General features: G+C 53.6%; 1 protein-coding gene across 2 annotated transcripts; it reads right to left on the bottom strand.

Moving 5' to 3' along the window:
- Positions 1-810: 810 nt before the first annotated feature.
- Positions 811-24,607, bottom strand: ZBTB47 (zinc finger and BTB domain containing 47). Of its 2 annotated transcripts, XM_075746851.1 has the most exons (7): positions 24,483-24,607; positions 24,057-24,123; positions 12,548-13,921; positions 7,149-7,296; positions 6,438-6,553; positions 5,873-6,017; positions 811-5,714 (listed from the first exon to the last, which is right to left on the bottom strand). In XM_075746851.1, exons 1-7 carry the CDS (start codon positions 24,590-24,592, stop codon positions 5,347-5,349), a joined length of 2,328 nt encoding a protein of 775 aa, XP_075602966.1. In that variant the 5' UTR covers positions 24,593-24,607; the 3' UTR covers positions 811-5,346. The 2 variants fall into 2 exon arrangements, with proteins under 2 accessions (XP_075602966.1, XP_075602965.1); XM_075746850.1 differs by having other exon boundaries at positions 24,057-24,531.
- Between the last annotated feature and the right edge of the window lie 764 nt (positions 24,608-25,371).

The following is a 25,371-nucleotide window of genomic DNA, read 5'->3' as shown; positions in this document are numbered from 1 at the left end:
GTATCCCATCACTTGAGCAACGAGGGCCAGATCTCAGCACGTGCAAGCCAGCATTGGCCCAAGGAAGGCAGCAAAATAGCGCATCGCCAAGCGAAAGTCTGGCCCTGAGATGTTCACCACCACCTTGCCAAGAGGCTGCTCCAGTCCAAAGGCAATCACAGATATGAAATGACAACACGAATACTCGGAGAGGCATCACTCCCTGCTGCTGCTCTGTGTTTTCCTGGCTCAGGTGCACATAGTTCCAGTGGCACTGGTCGCCCGTGGGTACCTTCTCTGGGCAATGCCAGCAGCAGCGGAGTAGGTACATCTGAGGGGTGGGGGGGAATCATCTCTTCTTCCATTAGCTTCCCAATATCAGCTGATGTTATCTGGCGAGGTTCCCATAGCTCCATTTTATATCAATAAAGGCACTGGGTGCTTTTGGATGGGCTCCTTGGCTTCTCCGCTGCTTACAGAGGAACTCAGGGAGCCCCAGCTCATAGCTCACACAAATCTCATGGAGCCAGTAGGACACAGGAGCTCAGCCCTCACCAAGCCCCTTCTTCCACCCACTTATCCCCCTTCCCTGAAAAGCTATTTTTTGTTTGCCCTACAGCAGCCTCATGCACATGCACACACCTCCCACCCAACCCAACATAAAGGCTATACATGTGATGCAATAGCAGCGGTGAACATGCCATGGGAAGCCCATCCTGCCGGCCTCTGACTCCTCGCACATTGCCTGAAAAGAGATTTTAAACAAAGAAGAAAAAAAAAACAGGGAAAAAAGCAATACTAAGGTAACAAAGAAAGTGGTGGACCTTTAGGTTTTCTTTTATAAAAGACAAATCGTTTATTGATTCAGTCCTTCCACTTGCAACCTCTTTGGTAACAGTCATAACACTTCCAGACTGGGAGAACGCAGTGGAAAGGCCCAATTCTGACCTCTCACCACTTTAAGAGTTCAATGACCCCTGACGTGCATTGGTGAGAGGCCAAAAGCAGGTTTCAAAGCATGGCCAAGGACCTGGCCTCTAGGGACAACCCAAAACAGCCTACTGTGACTCATCTTGCTCGTGGGTGGCCCAGAGAGCTGCCCCAGCACCCCCAGGCAGAAGATGGCTCAGGATGGGGATTCATGTTGGGCCCTTGGTGCCAAGGCTGACTGTGAGCTGTACCCTGGAAGGCAGCTTTGATGCACCTCTGGGGACCTCCCGGACATTGGCCAACAGGGCTGTCAACAAAGCAAGACTTGCCCGTTCCTGCGGTAAGCAATGACGTGGCCCAGTTGGCCTCATGCTGATGCACTAAGCCGACCATCTCAGCCTCCCCCTCAACACACCATCCCAAAGAGAGTAACTGCTGTACTTGGAGTTAAAGATAAACATATATTGATTACACATGGTCATAAAAAAAAGTAATAATAATAATAATACATTTCCTAGAACATTACTTAAGACGCTTTTGAAAAGCATCCAAGCTTCCCCTCCCCGCCTTCCCTTATCTATACAGAATAAAGTGCTTCATTTAGTTTGTTCACACTAGTAGAGCCACCGATACACTCTTAACTTGGCATGTTTGGGCAACCGATACTGAATGCCGTAAAATAATACAAAGCCGAACACCAGGCATGAGAAACTAGTTTTGAGGCAAGTGCTTGGGGTTTCATTCATTTCCTGCAAGTTCCATACTACTGAGGTTGTTCTTACTCGTATTTTTTTCCTTTTTTATTATTATTATTTTCTTCTTTTGCAAGTTCGACCCAACTCCCGTCATGGTTACGTGTCACTAGGTAGGGCTGTGTCTGGGGAAGCTCTCTCCGTCCGTGTGAACAAAGGGCGTCTGTCCATCCGTCCTTCCCTCTCGACTTCGGGCAAACCAAGAGTTTAATCAGTGGAGTTGTCTAGCAGCGGATGCTTGTCTCTATTGCACTGTCACAGCCGTTCCCACCTGCCGGCCGTCCATCCATCATCACCTTCCCACCGCGCTGGGGTTATGGCTGTGGTCCGAAGGGCCAGCCATGCCTCATGGACACTATGAGGCTAACTGGTCTGTGCTACCAGGCTCCTGGGATATACATAAACCAAAAATGACCCTCCCCACATGACTCCCTCCCTCCCCAGAGTTTAAATGAAGGGGGAAAAGAAAATTCAAACCCGGACAGGTCTGGGGTTAGGCGCGTGGGCAGAGTTGTCAGCTGAACGTTGCATTGCGGTATATTCATGAACTGCGTAATGGAAATCAAGCCCCTCTCCACCCTCGCGGTCTGCTGAAGAAGGGATGTGAGAGATTAAGGTGCAAGAGTTAAACAAAAAAATTTTTTTAAAAAAAAATCAAAATAAAATAATATAAAAAGCTTGAAAACAACAGACCCAACTACCCCACCTCCTGCCCCATCTAACCCAACGGGTGCCAACGGGGTCCGACTGGGATGGATGCAGGACGAGACACTGCGGGAGCGACTCGTTTGAGCTCTTCGTACATTAACGAAAACCAGATGTGAAGAGAGACATCGGGGCCAAATAAGGGTGTAGACAAAAGGGCTTGGAAGCCACGTAGGACTCCTGGGAACTGCCCAGGCCTTGGAGAGGGGAGGGAGCAGCAGGGATCTGGTTCTCCAAAGTGCTGTGTGCATGGTCACATCTCGATGTCTCCAAGTGGCTCGCCAGGAGACCCTCTGGGATCAGTTGCTAGGCTTTCCGCTGGGCTTTTAGCCTCAACGAGGAGCTCTCATCTCGCAGTGACATCCAAGTGGGACAGGTCCTCACCAGGAAAGGATAAATTGGGACAGAGTCAGGAAAAGCCACCTCCAGGTACAGGGGAGCACATGTTGGCGTGGGGGTTTGCTTGGGGAGGAGAAGTCTATCAGTCAGGCATGTTGATAGGCTCCATCACAGAAGATCCTACAGGCAAGGTGAGTCCTCCTTGGGGTGCAGTACTCCCATCCCATGTCAAGGCTGTGTGAGGGGAAAGAAATGCTAGGGAGCCCGAGGCGATGGGGTCTGGGAGGCAGCGGAGGAGGAGACAGCATGGACCACTCTACTGAGGCCCTCCAACACCTCCAAGAGTATCAATGAAGGTTTCTCTAAAGCAATTGTCTTCCAGTCTGGGTCATGGTCCCTTCAGAAAGCCAACGGCCCCAAGAGCTGAGCACCCACACCCCTTACAGGTGTGTGTTTGAGAAGGGTTTGCACCATCCCAATAAACCCCAGGGTCAGGGAGGAAGGACAGCAGAGAAGCCTTTGGTACCCATCCGAGAAGGTCAGTATGGTGAGGCAGCTCTGCCATAGCATCCTCCCTTTGCTCAAAGAAGATGGAGATGAGGGTGAGCTCACTGGTATTGATTACAGTGCTGGGGGTCCACAGGATCCCAGCCAACACAAGGATGAAAAGCAATTTGTTGCTCCATCATGCTAACATCCAGAAGAGCAGTCAGCTTTCCAGAGATGTCAGGCACAGGGAGGCACCACTCAGCAAGAGGACACCAGTCACCTAACCCGTCACCTCAAACAGCATTCAGGAGAACAGCGGGTGCTATCCTGTCCTGCCCCTATCAGGATAACGCTCCTGCATGTCCCCGGTCAGCAAACGCCCTAAGCATATAGCTAAATTCTCCCATCTCTGAAGGGACAGCCTCAATGCCTCCCAAGTGCTTTGCTGATTTGGTTCAGGAGACCAAGCAGCAAGACTTCTTGTAGAGCCAGATGTGGCTCACTGTCTTCAGCACCCCACTACCGCCCAGACCGAGGGGCAAATAAGAAAGGGCTCCTGCAGCCCGCTCAATGTCCTCTCTTCCTTCCTGCCTACCAACAGTCCTGCTCACCACCTTCTCCATGCCGGTCTTGGGTGCAAGGCATTGGCAATAGCACACCCCATCTCTTGGCCAGAACCCCTCTGCCCATGCTAGATGTTCTGCAGCTCCTGCAGCTCTCCTCGACCCCAAAGGGGACACTTCCTTAGGCAGGGAGACCACACAGCCACAGTCACGTCAATGCACGACACCCCGGGGCAGAGCACAGCAGCAAGAGACCCAGCCTGGATCCCAGTGTCCAACAAAAAGGCAACAGCAAAGCCTTTCTGTCCTCCTCCTCTACTGGCATGAAGCCAGCCTGAATAAGTGAAACCAAAGACCAGCTCAACTTCAACACACACAATGTGGCCAGAGGAGCACTAACCAACACTGTGGGGCATCACCAATCCAACCACAGCCCTCACTGGTCCCCTCTGGTCCCCCCAAGACAGGGCAGGGCAACGGCTGTCAACCCCATGGGGAGAGGTAAAGCCTGGGCGAGTGATGCCAGGCAACAAGCTGGAACATGGGACATCGTCATCAAGCTGAAAATGGTCTTGCTTTAGCTTTAAACCTTGCAATGGGACCCAACCTGGAGCTCACCCATCAGTCAGCCGGGGTTTATTCGAATTGTTAAGGCACTATTCTGGGCTGATTCTGCCGAGAAATGGCGGTATTCCGCTCCTCCATCCTGGGTGGCTGCGGAGCCACCCTTCTACTGGTCCCAAGGCTATCTGAGCTCTCCCAGGGACACCTTGCCAACTCCGGAGCATCCCCAGGAGCCCGGCTCCTGCTGGGATTAGCAGAAAGGGCACCCCAGAGCCCAGCTCCCTTAGGGCGCCCCAAAAATGAACCGGCAGCAGGCTGCCAATGCCCCGAGATGTGATGCCACCAGTGTTTGTGCTTTCGCCTACCGGGGAGGAAAACTCGTCATGCAGAAGGAAGACGCAGCGAGGGCTGCTAACGAGAATGGGCTGACAGCTTTCCAATGGGGACATCTGCTTACTCGCCATGGGCCACCGGGGCTGGCAGACGGGACTGGCAGGGGCTCCTCCACGGTGCCCACCTCTTGAACTGAAATGAAGCTGAATTGAAAGACCAGCTTTACAGTACAGGGATTCAAGCACCACTAGCTAGATTTCGGCTTATTATAAATATGGAAGCGCCGGTAGGCATTCATTCGGCTAGCGAGCAGGCACACAATGCCAGCGAACTCAACCCCGGACGGCGCAGCATCCTGCTCCTCCAAGCCCTGCCCACATCCCAGCACAAAGATGAAGCCGATGTGTGGGAAGATGAAACGGAGAGCAACGCCTCTTACCTACACCCCTACGGACGGACGGCGGTTACCCTCCCAACATCCACGCTCTTCGGGGGGGGGGGGGGTGTGTGTTTCCTCCTGCTTCCCCTCCCCGCAGAGCATGACGGGTGAGAAAAAGGAAAAAAAATTCAAAAGAACCCCAAAACGAGGAGGAAGGGGGGGTAGAGAGCAAGCAAAGCCTTGGCTCCCCGGGGGGAGGCGTTCCCGAAGGGCAGAGCAGTCCGTGCAGGCGCATGGCTGGGGCAGGGGGCACCTAGTTGTTGTTCGAATTTATCCTCCCTGCAGAAAACAGAGGAGGAGGCGGCGGTAGGTGAGGAGGAGGAGGGAGGGTCTGTGGAAGGGGATGAAGCAGCGGCAGAGGCAGTGGGGAGACGCCAGGGCCAGGGGGCAGTGGGGCCGGGCTGGCAGCAGGTTGGGGGGCGGCCGTGTCCGAAGCCAAGGGGTTGCTGACGCGGAAACATTTCTCCTTGTGGGCTTTGAGCATGTTGGAGAAGCGGAAGCGCTGACCGCAGACATCGCAGGGGTACGGCTTCTCGCCCGTGTGGGTCCGGCGATGCCGCTTCATGTTGGGGCGGCTGGTGAAGCTCTTCCCGCAGATCTCACAGATGTAGGGCTTCTCGCCTAACGGCGGGGGAAGACAGATGAGACGCCAGTGGCTGGACCGTTTACTCCCCAAAACCCCATCCTGCCAATCCACCCAAAGATGCCACCTCTGTCCCATCGCTCCTTCCCCAGGGTGCCCACCCGCAGGGGCTGGGGGCAGGGCGAGGAGCTCTCACCCGTGTGCGTCTTCATGTGCTCGTCGAAGTATTGCTTCATGTTGAAGTCCTTGCCACACCACTGGCACATGAACTGCTTGTGGCCGATGTGGATGCTCATGTGGGAGCGCAGCTGGTACTTGTACTGGAAGCGCTCGTTGCAGTTCTGCAGGGGCGAGAGGGGGACAAGCTGCTGATGAGCACCCAAAACACCCCCCACATCCCCCCCAAATCACCAGCATGTTGGAGCAGTGCAGAAATCACTTCCCCCCCGCAAAGGAACCCAAATAAATGGGGTTTTTTGGACATACCAAGCCAGGTTTGCAGGCTGGATGGGCTTGGGCTGAGATGCAAGGTCCAGGTACTGGAAGGACAGATCCTGGCATTGGACAAGTTTCATCATAAGGTTGGTGGGACCCTCAAACCAGGAGGGGATGCAAAGTTTGGAAAAGCATGGGAGCATCCCTACAACTGCACTGGCACAAAGCATGGGGGAAACCCCAAGCAGTGGAAGATCTTTCCACCAAATCAGTATTTTTGTGCCTGTTTGAGAGGACAAGGGGCTGGGCGACACATGGGATCTTACCTCGCATTTAAAAGGCTTTTCCCCAGAGTGCTGGAGCGAATGCACCTTGAGGGACATGCTGCGCTTGAAGGATTTCCCACAGGTCTCGCAGGTGAATGGCATGTCCTTGGTGTGAGCTGGAGAGGAGCAGGGTCAGGCACCTTCCCCGCACCCTGAGCATCCATCTCCCCAAGTCCTGGCTGCCATTCCCAACACTGGCACCCAACCCAGCAAACTCAAAGTCACCTTGGGAAGATGCATGGCAGCAACATTATGAGGTACTCCCCTTATTTCCTGCCAAAACCCTCTTTTTTTGGATCTCTCTGGTACATGCAAGCCCCAGGGACATGACCACCATTGCCATCTGCAATTTGCTTTTCAAAGCCTGGCGCTGGCACAGTCTGGTCTTCTTTTACAAGGGAAAGATGGTTACACTTCAAACCCTCCTTTGATCCCTTCTGAGGTCTTTTTTTCCTGGTTAAATAAAATAAATGAGATTCCCCAGCACCATGCCTGATTGCTCCAAACCCAGGCACTGACCAGACATTCAGCATTAAATATGGGGCCAAATTTCAAGGCCCTTGTGTTGCCGTGAGAAAGCTCACCCAAGAGTAAGCCCAGCCCTAAACTCCCAACACAACAGCGACAAAAAAAACACCCTTCATTGCCAAAATGATGGATGAACGCCCCTAACGAGATCTCCCCGCCAGCCCCAGTGCCTCCTGCACTCACCAACCATGTGTTTGCGCACGTGGGCCATGGTGTAGAACTTCTTCTCGCAGATCTCACAGGAGAACTTCTTCTCGGCATAGCCATGGACGATCTTGTTGTGCTCATGGAGGGACCAGAGCTTCTTGAACCCCTTCCCACACGTCACACACTGCAAGAAGAGAGGGAATGGGTAGGGAAGTAGGGGAACGTGCCCAGGCACCACCAGCATTTTGGTTTTGCCAGGCTATCAGCTTCATCCATTGATAGGGAATGTCACTATGAAACCTACAGCTAAGACATCAAAAATAACAACCAGCAAGTCTGCTATAGACCTTGTCACTTCAAAACCTCCAAAATTCAGATTTCCATCCATTGGATGAGGAAGGGACAATGATTTTCCAGGGAAGGACATGGCATCTCCATCAACAGCTGTGTTAGGACTTGCATAAACAGCAGTTCACGCACCAAGGCCCTATTCCCGACTGGGGATTTTATTCTTATCATAGAATCATCAAATGGTTTGGGTTGGAAGGGATCTTAAAACCCCACTAGCCCAGGTTGCCCAAAGCCCCATCCAGCCTGGCCTTGAACACTGCCAGGGAGCCAGGGGCAGCCACAGCTTCTCTGGGCAACCTGTGCCAGGGCCTCAGCACCCTCACAGGGAAGAAGTTCTTCCTAACATCTAGCCTAAATCTACCCTCCTTCAGCTTCAGGCCATTCCCCCTTGTCCTATCACTCCATGCCCTTGTAAACAGCCCCTCTCCAGCTTTCCTGTAGCCCCTTTAGGGACTGGAAGGGGCTCTCAGGTCTCCCTGGAGCCTTCTCTTCTCCAGGCTGAACAACCCCAACTCTCTCAGCCTGTCTCCATAGAAGAGGTGCTCCAGTCCCCTCATCATCTTCATGGCCTCCTCTAGACTCTAACAAAGAATCCCACCATTTTAATACTTACTTAAACGAGCAGAATGGGAATAAGCCTTTACTTTTATTATGTTACTCTGACCCCCATCTTCCTCCTTCCCTCTGCCAGGAAGCTGAAAGACCTGCTTGGCCAGGCAGAGCCATACGTGCACCCCAGCTCAGGCAAGGACCAAGGTCAAGGGCTTGTGTTGAAATGCAGCTCTCAAGCCCAAGGTCAGAGGGTTCATGGACAAAGACACCACACAGGACTTCTCATAGCTGTTTCTTCCAACTTAGCTGTTTCCACAGCAGCCTGATCCGAGGTTAGAGCTGCCCTACGTCACCGCTGACCCTGAGCACCAGCAGCTAAAGCCCAAGGAGGGGCAGGGAAGAGGTTGCAGAACCTGTTAGTGCACTCAGCACTGTGACAGCCACCTCCCTTCCCATCACCATTTGTATTAATTGAATTAATTACACACACATCATTGAATTAATAATCAATTAATACTGGCAAATCATAGAATTACAGAATGGTTTGGGTTGGAAGGGACCTCAAAGATGATCTAGTTCCAACTCCCCTGCCATGGGCAGGGACACCCTCCACTAGACCACGTTGCCCAAAGCCCCATCCAACCCGGCCTTGAACACTGCCAGGGATGGGGCATCCACAGCTTCTCTGGGCAACCTGTTCCAGCACCTCATCGCTGTCACAGGGAAGAATTTTTTTCCCTATATCTAATCTAAATCGACCCTCTTTTAGTTTAAACCCATTCCCCCTTGTCCTGTCACTACACTCCCTGATAAACAGTCCCTCTCCAGCTTTCCTGTAGGCCCCTTTGGGTACTGGAAGGCTGCAATAAAGTCTCCCTGGAGCCTTCTCTTCTCTTCTTCTCTTCATTCTTGCACACAATGAAGTTGTTACATTAAAAAAAAACAAAACCAAAACAACAACTGTCTGTGCATTAGAGGGCTGCAAAGAATACAGGAACAAGGAGAAGCCAAGCCAGGGCAGTGCAACTTCAGTCTTCAGCAGATATTATGGATACTTTACCACTAAATGAGTTTTCTGAACATATATGTTAATGAACCAAACCAGAGCCAAAAAGCAGTCCATCAGCACAAGCAGAACAACATGACATGCAAAGTCTCCTCTGAGAAATTATGGTAGAGATTTGCTTCAGCTCCAACAAGTTCACTGTTTCTCAGAAAGTTCCCAGGAAAAGCTCCAACTTTGGTGTGAGATCCATTTGAAGCGTGTGAGATCCATTTGAAGCATGTGAGATAGTTCAGTTCTCAGGGAAACATGGGAGAGTGAGGTCCACATGGGGAACCATTGCCAGAGCACGGGGACAGTGGGCAGCACCTGGCTGAGGACACTGCCAGAAGCCAAAGGTCACTCTTTCCTCCAAGGGTCAACTCTTTCCCCTTCATTTCTCCATGACTCATCTTCCTCATGGCCAACAGGGATAAAAGTATCCCTCCTCCTCGCAGATGTGTTGAGAAAATAATTCATGCCTTGGAGGCATCTATCAACAGCACAGCTGAACGGTACCAGTAAGCCTGGGGAGAGATTCTTCCAGCTTCTCCTCCTATCCTGAGGAATATATGCTCATTGATGGGCTTGAATCAAATTTTACACCAAATGAGGCTGTGATACTGTGGAAAGCATAACATTATGCCATGTAGTTACAGTATTTTTCCATATATATTTACATTTAGGTGCCTGGAGGCAAAATTAGGGTCAGAGGGGCAATCCCAACACTCATCTTCTTCATCTTGCCATGCTCGCGTATCAACATGAGTAGTCCTCTGAGTTTTACTCTTCCTAAGTAAATACTTCCATGGATCAGAACAGTTCTATTTCTGCTTTAAGAGACATTTCAGGACAAATTCAGGACCAGAGCCTGTTATCAAAGAGACATCGATATCCACTTTCTCCACTTAAAATGAAGAAGGCTGAAGGGGAATTTTAAAATTAACTGTTGAGGGAAAGTGGCAGATGTAGGAAAGCCCTTGGGCTGGGACCAAGCACCCTGGAGGGCTGAGCTCTGTGTCCTCAGTGATGTGATGCACAAAAAGCATCACTCGAAAATGTGGAAGTAAGGTCCAAACAAGGGAAAAAAATGAGAAGATAAATTCTGGCAGGATAAGAGGAAAACCATACTGAAGCTGGCCAAAAAAAAAGAGCTTGAGAAACAACCCAATAAAGCAAAGGACAAAGCATTTTTACAGAACCATAGAATCACAGAATGGTTATGGTTGGAAGGGACCTTAAAGATCATCTAGTTCCAACCCCCCTGCCATGGGCAGGGACACCCTCCACTAGACCACGTTGCCCAAAGCCTCATCCAACCTGGTCTTAAACACTTCCAGGGATGGGGCATCCACAACCTCTCTGGGCAACCTGTGCCAGGGCCTCACCACACTCACAGTAAAGAATTTCTTTCTAACATCTAATCTAAATCGACCCTCCTTCAGCTTAAACCCATTCCCCCTTGTCCTGTCACTACACTCCCTGATAAACAGTCCCTCACCATCCTTCCTGTAGGCCCCTTCAGGTACTGGTAAGCCGCAATTAGATCTCCCCAGAGCCGCCTTTTCTCCAGGCTGAACAACCCCAACTCTCTCAGCCTGTCCTCATAGCAGAGGTGCTCCATCCCTCTGATCAGCTTTGTGGCCTCCTCTGGACTCTCTCCAACAGCTCGATGTCTCTCCTGTACTGGGGCCCCCAGAGCTGGACGCAGTACTGCAGGTGGGGTCTCACCAGAGCAGAGTAGAGGGGCAGGATCACCTCCCTCGACCTGCTGGTCACACCTCTCTTGGTGCAGCCCAGGACACGGTTGGCTTTTTTCTCCGGTGGCGGATGCAGGATGCCTGTTAGGGTGTCCGTGGGGCAATGGAGGGCGACAGGAAACGATCGCAGGGAGTGAGATGAAGCCTAACACCTAAAGCATTATGGATGAAATTTGGGGACAAAACAGGGAAAGTAAGCAGCAGACCCAAACGAGTTAAGAGGGATGGTCCCCCTCTCCATCCAGCTATAATTCCATGGTATATTGATAAAGTTGTTCAATATTATCAGAGCAAATGGAGTGAATCTGGCTATTTGTAAAATTAAAAATGCTCAACTAAGTGAGAGGTAATGATCCACGTTTTCTGCGGAGAGAGGTCACCGCACGGGCAGTTGTGGTTCATCCCATTCAGAAATGACCTGGAAAAGGGAAAAAAAGGTGGTGGTGGGGGGGAAGCAATGAGGTGACAGCCCCATGTTATCCATCAGAAAAGCAGAAGAGCCTGAAGAAATGTTCTGGGAAAACCCATTTTTGATTACATAGGCCACAGCCACCACCACGCAAGTATTGGAGCTGCACTTGCCCAAATCTGGGGAAAAGCATCCAAAAAAAAAGCACCCTCAACACTGTAAATCTTTCAGAAAGATGCACCAAAGGATCAACGCAGGCAGCAGCTCCTTCAACCGCTCAAGCCGAGACTGCTCCTGCCTCTGTATTCCCTGCACACCCCAACGCCGAGATCCGCTTCATCGCTCATTTTATTTGGGGTGCCATCGGCGAAGGGCTCCAGCAGCACCTGGGTTGTGTTACCTTCATCTAGGGAAGCTACAAGATCATTTAAAATCCGGTTGCTGGCGAGAAGGATGATGGGCGAAGCTCTCCAGTTGTTATTTTTTCTAATTAGTAGTGGCAGCGTCATGCAAAACAGCTCATTGGGGATTAGGAGATGGGTTGGAGGGGTCTGCGGGAATGCACGTGTGCTGCTCTGACGGGACGCCTACCTATCCCCCCAAAACTCCACTGTTTCACCGGCGTCCATTTGCAAACGTAGACGAGGATCTCATTAGCGTTAGGCAAAGGACACATTGAGCCTGAGCCACGCATGGATGTTGAATGCGTTCGGAAATTTGCTAATACGTGAGCTAAAGAGCACAAAAGGCAGATTAAAACCATTTTAACTCGTGTCAGCAAATCTTTGAATTAAGCTAAATTGGTTTCAGCCTGGGTGGGAATGGCTGGAGCGTGTCACCATCAGAGGCTCGTAATGTCTTATCCAGATTAACTGAATGAACTCAAAGAAAAATTACTCCTCAAAAATTACTCCATGTTTCCACCCAGCTGGCCAAGGTGAAGCCACAGTTTGCCAGCACAAATCCTCTGGTCCCACGCCACTGTGGGACCCTCCTGACCCTGAATATGAGTCACGGGTAAAGCAAGGTTCCCTCCCATCTGCACGTGCCACCCACAACATCAAAAACACTATTTCAGCATGAGCACATCCCATGGTGTAGCTGAGTGGGATGTCCTCCATGGTGGGTGAGATGTCCCTCCCGCATTAGGATGTCCCATTATGGTGGGATGCTCCTCCTTTGGTGGGATGTCCCCACCTTGGTGGCATGTCCATCCCCAGTGGGATGCCCCACCTCTTGGTGGGATGTTCCCCTCTTGGTGGGATGTCCATCCCCAGTGGGATGTCCATCCCCTGGTGGGACATCCCTGGGGCTGGCTCACCTGGATGTTCTTCTCACAGTCGGTCTGGTGGTGCAGCAGCAGCTCGCTCTCGAGCAGGAAGCGTTTGCCACACTTGTCACAGATCTGCATGCGGCTGTGCGTGACATTCATGTGCTTCTCCAGGTACCAGCGGTTGTTGAAGACTCGGGGGCACTTCTTGCACGGGTAATGCTGTTTCTCCTCCAGCTTCACCTTCTGGCCCAAACCATCCTGCTCCTTTTTCCTCTTCCTCCCTCGCTGGCCTTCCTCTTCCTCCTCCTCCTCCTCTTCCACCTTGGCTATCTCCTGCGACCTGGTTGCCATGGTAGGTTTGGTGGCTTTGGAAGCCCGGCTGCCTCTGCGGGGCTGCCCACCCTTTTCCCTTTTCACCTCTGACACGTCTTCATCATCGTCGTCATCATCCTCTTCTTCTGTCGTCTCCTCCAGGTCTTCCTCCTCGCTGTGCTCCTCCTCCTCCTCCTCCTCCCCCACCTCTGCATCCTCCTCCTCTTCTTCCTCCTCCTCCCCTTCCTCGTTCTCCTCCTCCCCATCCTCCTCTGCATCACGTCCATCGCCATCAGGCCGCCCCATCACAGCCGCCTCGCTGGCGGCTGCCTTCCCCTCTGTGCCCTTGGAGACGTTGAGGGTCTGGTTGTTGAGGTTCACCTCCACGATGATCTGCTCCCGGTTGTATGAGCTCTGGCTGTCCAAGTCCTCCTCAGACTCTTCACCTTCTATCTTACAGACGGCACCCGGACCACCGTCCTTCTCCTCCTTGTAGTACTGCTTGGCTGGACCAGGGGGAAGCGTCCCACCACCTGCTCCATCCTCCACCCGCACTGAGTAGGGGTCGTTGCCCTCCCGGGTGTAGATCTTGGGATTGGGGGCATCCACCTCCTGCTTGATCTCACAGTAGTAGGGCGGGGGTCCAGCACAGCCCTCAGCGGGCAGAGCCATGTCGGTGGCCAGGCTGAGTGAGCGGGTGTCGAGGAGGTCCTGGCAGGAGGAGGCGATGTTGTTCATCTGCAGCACGGCAGCCGCGTTCAGCACGTCCTGCACATTGCAAGAGTTGACGAGGAGCTTGGAGGTGTAGATGAAGTTGAGGATCTGCTGGAGGCCCTGCGAGGTGAGGGCCTCCAGCGAGAGCTCCACGCGCTGCAGCTGCTTGTTTTGGGTGAAGAGGGAGTGGAAGAACTGGCTGTAGGCCGCCAGGACCCCCTTGTGCGCCGGGAAGATGCTCTTGTGCTGCACCAGCACGATGTCCACGTCGCACAGGTCCGGCTGAAAGAGGCGCTGCTCATTCAGTCTGTCCATCAAACACGTGAAGTGGAGGGCTACATCCTCCACCAGGGAGTACTCAGCCGAAGGGTAGTCAGTCGTTTTTTCGACTATCAGCTGTAGGGAGGAAGGAAATAAAACCATTCAGGAGTGCTCTTTCCCCATGAAAACACCTGCCCAGCCATGCCACCCGTCCCTGTCCATGCATCCCAAGTCAAGAGAACCCAAGTGAGAAGCTCCACCACCAGCCCCAGCTTGGAGACACCAACCAAAAAGCTCCACTACCAGCCCCAGCTTGGAGATGCCAACCAAAAAGCTCCACCACCAGCTTGAGTCCAGGAGACTCAACCAAGGAGGAGAAAGCCCAATGAAAAGACTGGTCAAGGCCATACGAGCACCCACTGACATCCCTACAGCCTGGGTAGGAGGCACCATGGCCACCCCACCATCAAGGAGGTCCAAAGCCTGGCTCAGTTGTCCATGCTTGTGCAAAGGAGATGTCACACAGGTAAGGGGGTGCCTTGACCTCCTGAACCAGACGCAGATCCTGGGGGGACATTTGCTCCACACAGGAAGCCAATTTTAGGCACCAGCTGAGATTTAACCTCCTAAATGGAAGGAAATTAGGATTTTAAATCTCCCTGCTTCTACAAGATAATTACATAAAACACAATATCCTCTAATATTTGCTGAATTACACCATGTGCTCTGTCTCACGTTAGCAGCTGTCTCGCTAGCTGGATTCACTGGGATGATTTATGCGCTTTTTTAATGCCCATTTTTAAATCACCTGGGGAAAGGCACTACCAGGAAAACTTCAAATTGGGGAGCAGCATCCCCAAGTCGGGAAATGCTGAGACTGCCAGCACTTCCCAGGCTGTGTTTGATGGATATTTAATTTAGCTCACGTATTTTGCGTGGCGTAGACCACCCCTGGACGTTCATCACCGCTCCTGGGGATACCTGAGCCCCAGGATGGGTTTGCCAGCTGCATCCCAAATGCAAGGGATATCCCACGCCCTAAAATCCATGCCCTGTATTAAAAGCAGGTGGGATATTCCCTTTCCAGCTGCTTCCCTTTGGATTGCCATACTCAGTGCCCAACACATGGATGAGGATGGATCCAGCCGTGCTAATGCCCTCTTTCCCCACCGTTGCAGGATGTGACCAAGGATGTGGTGCAGAGCGGTGGTGGAGACAGAGGGTTCAACCTGCTGGGCTTATCCTGCACCTCCTGCTCCAAAACCAGTTTCTCAGCTCCCATTTTTTCTGGGACAAACGACAGCTCTTGATCAACACATGAATTCCAGCAAGACACGTGTTTTGTTTGTCTTTTTTTTTTTTTTTTTTTCAGCCAAAGGCAACAGCACACACAGACAAAAATGTTTAAATAATAAAAAAAGGGTGTTTTCTTCTCTGTTTTCTCAACAAGCAAAAAACCCCCTTCCCCCTCCCTGCCAAAATTTTTCATTTTCACTGAATTTCTGCTCTGCAAGCAACCCGCCCAACCAATGGGGTCACCAGCATCGCATGGTCACCCGGGGAAAACTGGGGAAAACCAGCTCTGCTCCAAACTCTTGGCTCTGCAGCCTGGAGCGGGGCAAAGAGGCAGTAGAAGTTTTATATATTTTTTTATATATATTTTAATGTAATTTTTATATTTTATATATATTCAAACTCTTTATACATGCAAAAATATAAACACATAAAGATATAAATAAATAAACACTCTTTTTAATATATATATATATATATTTGTTATAAAATGCTGCATCCCAGCTGGAACATCCATCCACCCCCCCATTTTCTAAGCCTCGCGACTGCCAAGGACATTTCGACGAGAGGAACTTGGATGGCTCAGCCCCCTCAAGCGCCTAGAAAATAAATAATGATATAATAAATATCGAACGCCGAAGAGACAGCAAGCTTTCAGCAGAGCAGTTTGCTGCTTGCCAGGGACTCTCCTGCTTTGCTTTTGCTATGAAAAAAAAAAAATTAATTCAGGTTTTTCCTCCTGGGATCCATCTCATCTCCATATAGGATGCCGCAAACCCGGCACAGCCACAGCCATGGAGAAATGGGTTCAAAACAGGCAGAACTGGGTCCGCCGGGCGGCATTGCCTCTGCACAGCCCAGCCTGGAAAACAAAAGCTGGCTTTTTTTTGTTGTTTTTTTTTTCTCCGGATCGAGGATTTTTGGCAAAAGGGGCTGACCCCTCACCCAGCGCCGGGGCTTGCCAGGCGGCTCTAATCAGTCCCAGCAGCGGCGAGGACAATGCGTGTCTTGGCCGCGTCCCGTTGGTGACTTCAGCCCGGGCTTGTCAGCGGGAGGTTTTTGCTCTTTATTGCTATCAGATGCTTTTCGTGAGCTTGCCTGGAGCCAGAGCTCCAGCCAAGACGAGAGGCGCCCGCCGGGGTGAGATCCCAAGAAAGACCCCAATTTGCCCCAAAATACGCCTCCGGCAGCTCTCGACCCTCAACTCTATCAGAGTGGAAAAGTCCGATTAACTGGGATTAATGGGAGAGCTAAACCCATGAGCCATTCCCCTGGGAAAACATAAATATTTTAAATATTTATTTATTTTTTGAAAAATATATTTTTAAAAATATATATTAAAAAAAATTATTTTTTTTTAATAAAAATCAGAGTTTTGCTCTTTTCCATCATCACCGCCTTGGCCCACCGCATCAGTTTAGTCCCACAACCAGCCCCACATGGCACTGCATCCCATCTCCATCCCACGCCTGGGCTTGGGGCGCTCGCTGGGTGCCCCCGGCCATCAAACCGGAGCAAACCCCAAAACCGCCACACACCGCTGACCTCCAGGGCAGGGCCTCGGCGTCGTCTGCACCGAAAAAAACCCCACCAAACCCCGTAAAAATTATTCGAAAGCAGCGTGGCCGCAAAGTCCCCACCCCGAGGGGATGGCGGTGCGTCCAGACAGCCCTCCCCGCCCTGACGCTGCCCTCCAGCTCTATTTTAAGAGCGTTTCCAAGCGTCGCTGCCAAAGCCCCGTCCCGAAACGGCCAGTGAGGTGGGAAGGCGGCCGGAGGACGGGGAGGATGCTCAAGGCGAGGGGAGACTGAGGGACGCGGGTCAGTCGAGCCTCGACGGCGGGGGATGCGAGGAAGATAAGGGCGATACAGGAACGATGGCCGAAGGAGACGCTGATGCTCACCGGACCAGGGCAGCCTTTCCCTGGAGAAGCCACCGAAAATCCGGCTGTAGGAGATGGAGCCCAAGCACAACCCCACTCCCCTTCCACCCGCATCCCACCCGTGTGCCTCAGTTTCCCACGCCAACACCTGATCGCCTCCCTTGAAAGGAGGCTGCTGCTGGATTTAAATCGCTGTGCTAAGCCAAAATGCTATTTATCTCAGCAGGTATAAAAAGTCAGATCCCTAAATGCTCCAGCAGCGCTAAAACCCCCCGAGGGACCAGCAGGTCGGGTCATGCTGAATATATTGAAATACTCGAATCTGCAGCCCCCCAGAAGACCACCTCTGACATTCACCGACCTCTTTATTTATTTATAACCACATCTATCACCTTCGCCACCAGAGCACTGAGGACCACGAGTACCCCTCTCCTGTATTAGCAGAAGGATGGGGATTTTGGGGCACAAAAAGCACATTTAGGTGGCCACAAGCCCCCGCTTCACACGGAGCAGAGCGGTTAGAGCAGCTGCCCGCAACCCAGTTTCTGTTGGGCACAAAATTGGGGCATTTCCTTAAAATTTTTCAACCCCAAAACTCCCACAAAAAGCAGCAATCTGTTTTTCCGTATCATGTGCAACCACCAAAACATTTACCGTTGACCTTCAGTATTAAATTGCATTAAGGAAAAGTGCTTTAATAAGTAGCTGAATCACTTATTAATTCAACTTCTGCACTTGCTCCTCTACAGAACCCCCCACGTCCTATTCTCAGTTTGAACACCGCTGCGTTTCAGGGAGAAAGAACTTAGCTGAAACTGCTTAATGCCACAACTTGACTTTTGCTAAAGAAAGAAACAGCATTAAAAAAACCTTATTTTTACAGATTAATTCAAATGATACAAAGGCGTATCGCTAGAAATCCCAAAGACGCCCGCGCTTTTAATCCTCAATCCTCTATAATTTGCCTTTTGCTTTCAAGACCCTCGGATGAGACCTTCAGCGTTTTCTCTGTACTTTAGAGCCCGTATAGCTTTGGGTTTTTAAGGATGGCGTGATGCTCGCATCTTCCCATGGCCCCCAAAGCTGTGACGCACCAGGATGAAGCCGCCCCAGAACCGGCAGCGCTGCCCAGACCGTATACATCCCATACATCGCCAAAACCCCCAAACTCACCCATTTTTGGACCGCGGCCACGCATGGAAACCCGGCAGCGGGTTAAAACACATCCCAACGCACCGGTCCCTCACCTATCACCTACCTTCACCGCTCCGCTTGCCCATCGCCCCCCTCCCCGGGACCTCTCCTGCGGGCGCTTCGCCCTCCCACAGCACGGGACCGTGCCGGGGAAGGGGGGGTTCGTTCGCTTCTGCGACGGGTGTTTTTATTTAATTAGGGGAGGTTTGTCCGGAAAAACAAGCAGGAAGGGAAAACAATAGCTCGGCCGCAGCCCCGCCTGGCGAGGCGCCGGCCGACACAGCCCCAAGCGCCCACCGCCGGCATCCTGCCCACCGGGATGCTGCCAGGGCTGGACCAGGCGCTCGGCGGGGATGGTCCCGTCCCAGCTCTGGAGGCTGGGGATGGCCACGTCCTTCAGGATAGCGGTGACACCAGCTAAAGCGGTGATTTTTCCCCTATGTGCTGTCTGAAATAGAGCCATAGGCAGAGGTCAGGAAGCGAGGGGAAGGGGCTCAGCAATGCTCCCAGAGCCTGTCCCATCCCGGGGTATCAGGCACCCCAAAAAACACCTCCCAGCCTCTATGCAAGTGAAGAAAAGCATTAGCCCAGCTAGGGGACAGTCAGATGCTTCCCAGGGTTTTAGTTTTTTTTTTTCCCCCTCCTCTTTGGTTGTTTTTTTGTTTTGTTTTTGGAGGGGGGGAGTTTAATAGCATCCAGCATTTACAGGCTTTGGCTCAAAGATGCTTTTCCAGGCCTGAGAAGCCTGCGGCAGCACCAGGCCCAGCGGGACCATCCTCAGCGCAAGGGAAGGGGGACAAATCCTTCCCCCATCCCTGTTCCCCTCAATTCCAGGAGCCGCCGCTGCAAAGGGGGAAAAGATTCATTCGGGCTTTTCTTGCAAGTGCCACGGCTGCCTGTGGCTTGGGGAGAGCGGAATGACAAGGTGGGATGAGCAACACGAGGATTCGCCCCGTCGGGAGCGGGCACTGGCTTCCCAGCAGCACAGCGCACAGAGGGTTAATGGCTGGTTGCTTTCTTATTTATATTTTATTTCTTTAAACCCCGCCAGCCGCTCTGGGCATCTTTCTCCTTTTCTTTCACACGCAGCTGCAAAGCCACAATGACGCTTTGCAAGGACGGACAGACGGGCCAACCCCACTGTCACCTCCCCATCCCCAAACCAGTGAGGCTGACACTGAAAAGCTGCTCCCACGGGATGCCACCACTACCGCGATGGCATCGGGGACACCGTCCCTCTGTTCCACCAAGGGCAACGGCGAAGGGCATCGCCAAGCCCCGAGATCTGTCAGTAACCTCAGCGTCCATCCCGACACGTGCGAAGGCGAGCACCGTCCCCTGCGCAAACACAGCATCCCTGCTGCACAAATACTGAGGCTTCAGCCCGGCGCCGCGTTATTTTCAGCCCAGGGCAAGCCCAAATCCCTCCGTTCTGGTGGAAAAGTGGAGGCACTGAAGCCGGGCTGGATCCACCTGTCCCTCTGTCCCCGTCCCCTCAGTCAGGGCCGAAAGGGGTTTCGCTGGGAGCAGCTCAGGCCGGACCCGACGCACGGTGCAAAAGCTCTCTGGGAAACTCAAGATCTGCGCTAAGCCCGCAGCAAGGTCTGGGGTTAAACCCCGATGGATGCTGCTGGATTTCAGCAGAGCCGGCATCCTCCTGGCAAACGCTGAGCGTAGCCGGGACAGCCGAGCCACGGGGTCCCCGCCAGCGCCTGGCACAGGTAGTGACACCCGGCTGATGGAGATGTCCCCGAGCTGCCGCCCTGGCACGGGAGCGGGCAGCGGGACGGGATGCTGCCCTCCTGTCCGTGGGATGCAGGATGTCCCGCAGAGTCACTGCTGGGGTGGAAGAGCCTGGGGTAGACACACACACACACACACACACACACACACACGCACGCGCGTGCAAAGCCACTGTCCCCCTCCCTCTCCTGCCCGAGAAAAACAAGCAGAGGAAAGATTGAGGGAGGAAACGAGGACAAAACCCAACGCTGACCTCCCCAGCCGGGCCGTCGGCCAAGCGGCTGCGCCAGGGGCCAGCTCCGGACCGCTGCCCAGCCCGATGCAAGCCGCGCGAGGCCAGGAAGGAGGCAAGAGCATCATCCCCTGGGGACCCTATGTGTGTCCGCAGTGCCACCGAGGGAGGGGATGGATGGATGTAGCGGGGCAGGTGGTACACCAAGCCCCCCGTGGCTCAGAGGATACCCAGGGACCCCAAATTCAGTGCAGGGAGCGTGGACGCGTGCACCGCTTGTGCACAGCCTGAAGCCATCGTGTCCCCGAGCCAGCCCCACACCCACACGCTCCCACGCAATGGCTGGGACGAGGCTGAGATCCCCGGAAAGCAAGGAGGATGGATGCACCACGCGCTTCCCACACGCTGCTGACTTAGACTGGCGCCAGACGGCAGCATTCCCCTGCCCAGCAGCATGGTGCCCACCCCTGGGGAAGCCACTGTGATAAGCAAGATGGGATATGACATCTCCAAGGTTTGCCCCACACCCGGCTCCCATCAGACCCTAAATCCACGGCGTTTTCTAACCCAACTCCAGACTATAAAATTGCCAGAGAGGTCCAAGGTTGAGCCTCTCCCAGCATCCTCGACAAGGCTTTCCATCCCAGAACATCCTCCCCAAATCCTGGCACTGACCCCAGGGATGATCCCCAGCTCCATCCTACACCCAGCCTTGACCGGGGCTCCCTGGGAAACACCAGCTGTGCTCCTCTGGTCCAGCCATCCTCCCTGCCCAACACCGCAACATTTTTATGAATGTGCATTAAAATGGTTTATTTTTATCACAGCAGTCCAGCAAATTCAGCAGCTGGGGGAGCAGGGCTCTAACTCAGACGGGGTGTTAGCAGCCCTGGCTCCAGGCAAAAGATATAATCATTAAAATAATAATAATAATAAAAAAAAGACAATTTATTGTAATTAAGTCCTCTACCCATCCTATCTGCACTGCCATGGCCAGCCTTTCCCCATATCCAAAATCAACCCACGTTTCACCATCAAGAAGAGGCAGCCCAAGCACCACGGTTGGCTGAAGAGGGGACAGCAGCCCCAAAGGACACGGGGACAAGTCCCCAGACACGGGAAACCCAACGGCGCCAGCCCTGCCCTGCAAATACCGCTGCAGCAACGCAACGCGTTTCCTTTAGAAATAAGAGAGGAAAAATTAGGGGCAGGTGGCACAGAGCCTGGTCCTCCCCACCGGCATCCGCTCCTCCAGCCTTCCAGGGACCACAGATCCCGTGGGATGGCAGGGGACACCTAGGATGCAAACCACGTCGGGGACCTGGGGATCCCCTTTTTCGGGGCCACTCAAACATGGCAGCAAAATAAAAACTTCAGCTCTTGCTCTTCCCGGAGAGCAGTTTGTCACGGCCATTGCCACATCCCCATCTAAAACAGCTTAAACGCGGCAGCGCGGGAGAGCCCTTATTTTTCTCCTCCAGCCGGAGCGAGGAGGGAAGATGGGGAAATCAGCGATTCCCCCGAAACCTTCAAAGACCCTCTGATGTTTTGACACATTCAGTTCATCCGCAAAAAGGTTTCTCCCTGTTTTTCCTTAAGCAGAAAAATCTGCAGCTTAAAAATAACCAATATTTAATCAACTCGCAGGCAACCTCCTGCTTCTCCCTCCCTTTTACAAAGAAGACATCTCCAAAGGCAGCAGCGGGTTATTTTTATGAAGGGGGTGACATGCCTCTCCTCCAGACGCGAGACAGAAATACAAGGCCGTTTATCTCGCCCGACTCCGGCGTTTGCCTGGTAATAACCTAACGCGCCGTTAATTCCTCGCGGGGAGAACAAAGCTCCGCCGTGAAGCCAAGCCGGGCGGCAAAGGGGATCCTCCGGATGCCCCGGCAAAGCCCCGGAGCAGCGTTTAGCCCAGCCAGCATCCTCAGGGAAACTCCCTTGTCAGAGCCGAAATGTTTGCACCCAGACATGTTTCACCCCAGATCCAGAAAAAAAAAAAAATAATTAAAAAAATAATAAAGCCCTTAATATCTTTCCAAGGAGGATTTCTGCTCCATAAAGCAAATTTTCCTCTGGTTCTTGCTGAGCCCAGATGTGGAGGAAAGGTTTGAATTCCCAACTTTTCCCCTTCTTCCTCACAGGGCTGCCTGCCCGGCTGGGCTCCAGGTATCCGCATCCCCACCTTGAGGCACAAAAAGCTCCTAAAAACCGTCCCGGTGCCTCCCCCGGTCCATCAGCATCTCCCTCCGGAGGGGATGCAGGGGCGGTTTCAGCAGCCGATTTCACGCCAGCAGGAATTTCGCAGGCCGAGCGCGGCCGGCCGGCAGGAACCCCAACCTGGCTCCGGTTATCCCTGATACGGGGGTCAGGGGTTGCCGAGCCCCAGCCCGGCATTCCGACCATCATCTCCTGCCAGCGCCGGGTCAACGTTGTTTCTTTATTTTTCCCAAAGCTTGCGCTTTCTTCCTTTTTCCAAAAAAGCTGCTCGAACGCCTCCCGGGGTGTTATTACGGGCACGGAGCCATCGCCGGGGCAATCACAGCCCCGCACTTTTAGGGATGGTGGGAGGCACCAGGGTACCGGGAACCGCAGTCCCTGGGCATGGCACATCCCAAGGGATTTCCCATGCATCTTCCCGGCTCAGGCCTGCTCTCTGCAAGTCAAACTAACCCCCCCACCACCCCCCCAAAAATAAAAAAGTCCACCGGCCGCTAAAATAGGTCACTGCCGCAGGCTGCAGGGTTCCGGGTGCAACCCACCGCCCTCCGTTAGCATTATTATTATTTTTTAAAAGCACGCACGGAAAAATCCCTTCGCAAACCCGAAGCGGGGTGGGATGCTGTACCCCCTCCGTGCCACGCTCACGGCCTCGCTCCTCCGGGGTATGGGGGTGAGCCGAGCATCCCCCAGATGCCCCTGGGAAAAAGGGGGTCCCCTCGGCAGGCCAGGAGCGATCCGGGGTGGGTGTGTGGGGGGGAAGGAATTAGCAAAATGAAGGAGTCATCCGGGGAACAAAAAGGGCCGAGGAAGCGGCAGGCTGCTCCTGCAACGCCAGCAAATCCTCCGGCCTGGGCGACCGGGCGGCTCGAAAAGTTTCCCCCCCCCCAGATTTTCCTAGTGACCCCTGAGCTGGAGCCCTGAGGTGGGCTGGGGACCAGGGCGAGTGGTCCTCAAAACCTTGGGGGTGCTGGGCCGGACGTGTGTCCCGTCCCCCCCCCCACAGCAGGCCCCGCTGCACACCCCCTCCGCATATCCCCCCCCCCCCCAAGCAGCCCTATCACCCCTCAAGGCACCCCAGGGGCCAGGGCGAGCCCAGCCCCCCCCCCCCCGTACCAAAAGGGGGCCTGTGCACGGAGGGGGGATCGCAGGGCGGGGGGGCGTTTTTATGCCATTTTGACCAAACGCAAAACCTTTCCCTCCTGCCCAACAAGGAGGGGGGCGTCCACGCAACCCCCCCCCCCTCCTCCCCCCGAGCCAAATCAGCTTGCAATGACCCGGCCCACTGCACGGGTGGGTTGCGCTGTGTGTACCCCCCCCACACCCCACACACCCCCCCACACCCCCTCACACCCCCTCACACACACACACCCCCTCACACCCCCACACACCCCCTCACACACACACCCCCCCCCCCCTCTCCACAACTCCCCGCAGCAGCCCCCGCCGCGCGCCCCCCGCCCTCCCCGCGCGAGGATGCAGCACGCCGCCGGCTCGCCCCTGCGAACCCCCCCCCCCCCCGCTCCCCGCCACCTCCACCGCCCTTCTTGCAAGGATTTGGGCAAGTTTGGGAGGCCTTTGCAAAGTCAGCAAAGCCCCGGGAACGCGAGGAAGCAAGGAAGGAAAGGGGGGGGGGGGGGGGGGGGGAAGGGGAAAAATAAAAAAAGAAGAGAAAAGGGAAAAGGGGGGGTTACAAGCACTACCATTTTGATGCAAAGGTCTCCGCGCAAAGGAGTCCCGGTCCTCCTCCGCTTGCCTGGGGTTTTTGCTCTCCATGAAAAAAAAAGAAATGTTGGGTTGGGTGGTTTGCTGGGTTGGTTGCCTTTTTTTTTTTTTTTTTCCCTCCTTTTTTTTTTTTTTTGGCTGGCTTTTTTGCCTTTTTTTTTTTTTTTTTTTTTTTTGCCTTTTGGAAGAGGAGGAGGGGGGGAGAGGAAATTACCGCGCCGCCGCTGCCAGCCCTGCTTGCATCCCCGTCCCTCTTTTCCCTTTTTTTTTTCTTCCCTGTTTTTTCTTTTTTTTTTTTCCCTCTCCCCTCCTTTTTTCTTTTTTTTTCTCTTTTTTTTTTCCTTTTTTGTTGGGTTTTTTTTTTTTTTTTTTTTCCCCCTTCCTCTCCTCCTTCTCCTCTTCACCTCATCCTGCCCATCGCCATGTTAGCCCCTTTTAGGAAGACGGAGGAATGCGGAGCGGCGGCGGCTCCGGCTGCCAAGAGCCCCAGGGCCGCTGATTGGAGCCGCCGCATCAGATGGGGCCGCGGCTGCCCCTTTAAAGGGACAGGCTCCCGCCGCCGCCACACCGCCCACGCGTGGCCCGCCCCACGCACGACACCCCCACACACACCCCCACACACACTCACCCCTCTCCCCTGCACCCCATCCCCGGGTTACAGCCGCCTCTTGAGGTACAGCGTCCCCCCCCAGCCCCGGGAGTATCCTCTGTATCCCACCCGGGGAAACTGAGGCACGTGGAGGGACCCACTTACACACACACACCCCCCCCACGCACACCCCCCAAAAAAAAAAAAAAGAAAAAGGCTTTTTGGGGCATAAAAACCCAATTTGGGGAGTGGTGGGGTAACATCGGTTTTATTAAAAAAGGGGATTTTTCGAGCGCTCTCCCATTGTGGGGAGGAAATGGGGATCCCCCATGGACAGAGGCAGATTGGGGGGGGGGGGTTAAAGCACATTTGGGTTTAGGAGAGGGGTTTGGTGGGTGGCCGTGCTGGGGGTCCCCCCAAACCTCCCCCAGCCCCAGGATGTGAAGCGTGGGGCACAGCCAGCCCCCAACGCCCCCCCCAAAATAACGCAGGGCTTTATTATTTTGCCCCCAGCTCTGCTTGCGTCTCCCCGGTGCCGAGCGGGGGTCGGTTTTAGCATCCCAATGCCCCCCAGCCTCGTCTGGGAGCCGGGTGCCCCCCAAAACCTTCATGCTGGGGACCGAGGGGGCAAAGCCGGAGCAGCCCCGGGGGGTCCAGGGGGGCACCACGCAGGGTCCCACGGTGCTCCCGCACCTCCGAGCGGG

This window comes from Balearica regulorum, chromosome 2 (assembly GCF_011004875.1).
Source record: "Balearica regulorum gibbericeps isolate bBalReg1 chromosome 2, bBalReg1.pri, whole genome shotgun sequence".
Taxonomy (NCBI): domain Eukaryota; kingdom Metazoa; phylum Chordata; class Aves; order Gruiformes; family Gruidae; genus Balearica; species Balearica regulorum.
This window is presented reverse-complemented; position numbering and strand designations above follow the sequence as displayed.

Excerpts from the sequence above, each read along its gene's own strand:
- ZBTB47 (XM_075746851.1), bottom strand. The coding sequence starts at position 24,592 with ATGCGGCGGCTCCAATCAGCGGCCCTGGGGCTCTTGGCAGCCGGAGCC. Across the intron at positions 6,554-7,148 it reads CGTGCGCAAACACATGGTTG|CTCACACCAAGGACATGCCA; the intron begins GTGAGTGCAGGA and ends GCTCCTCTCCAG. Across the intron at positions 6,018-6,437 it reads AAAAGCCTTTTAAATGCGAG|AACTGCAACGAGCGCTTCCA; the intron begins GTAAGATCCCAT and ends TCGCCCCTGCAG.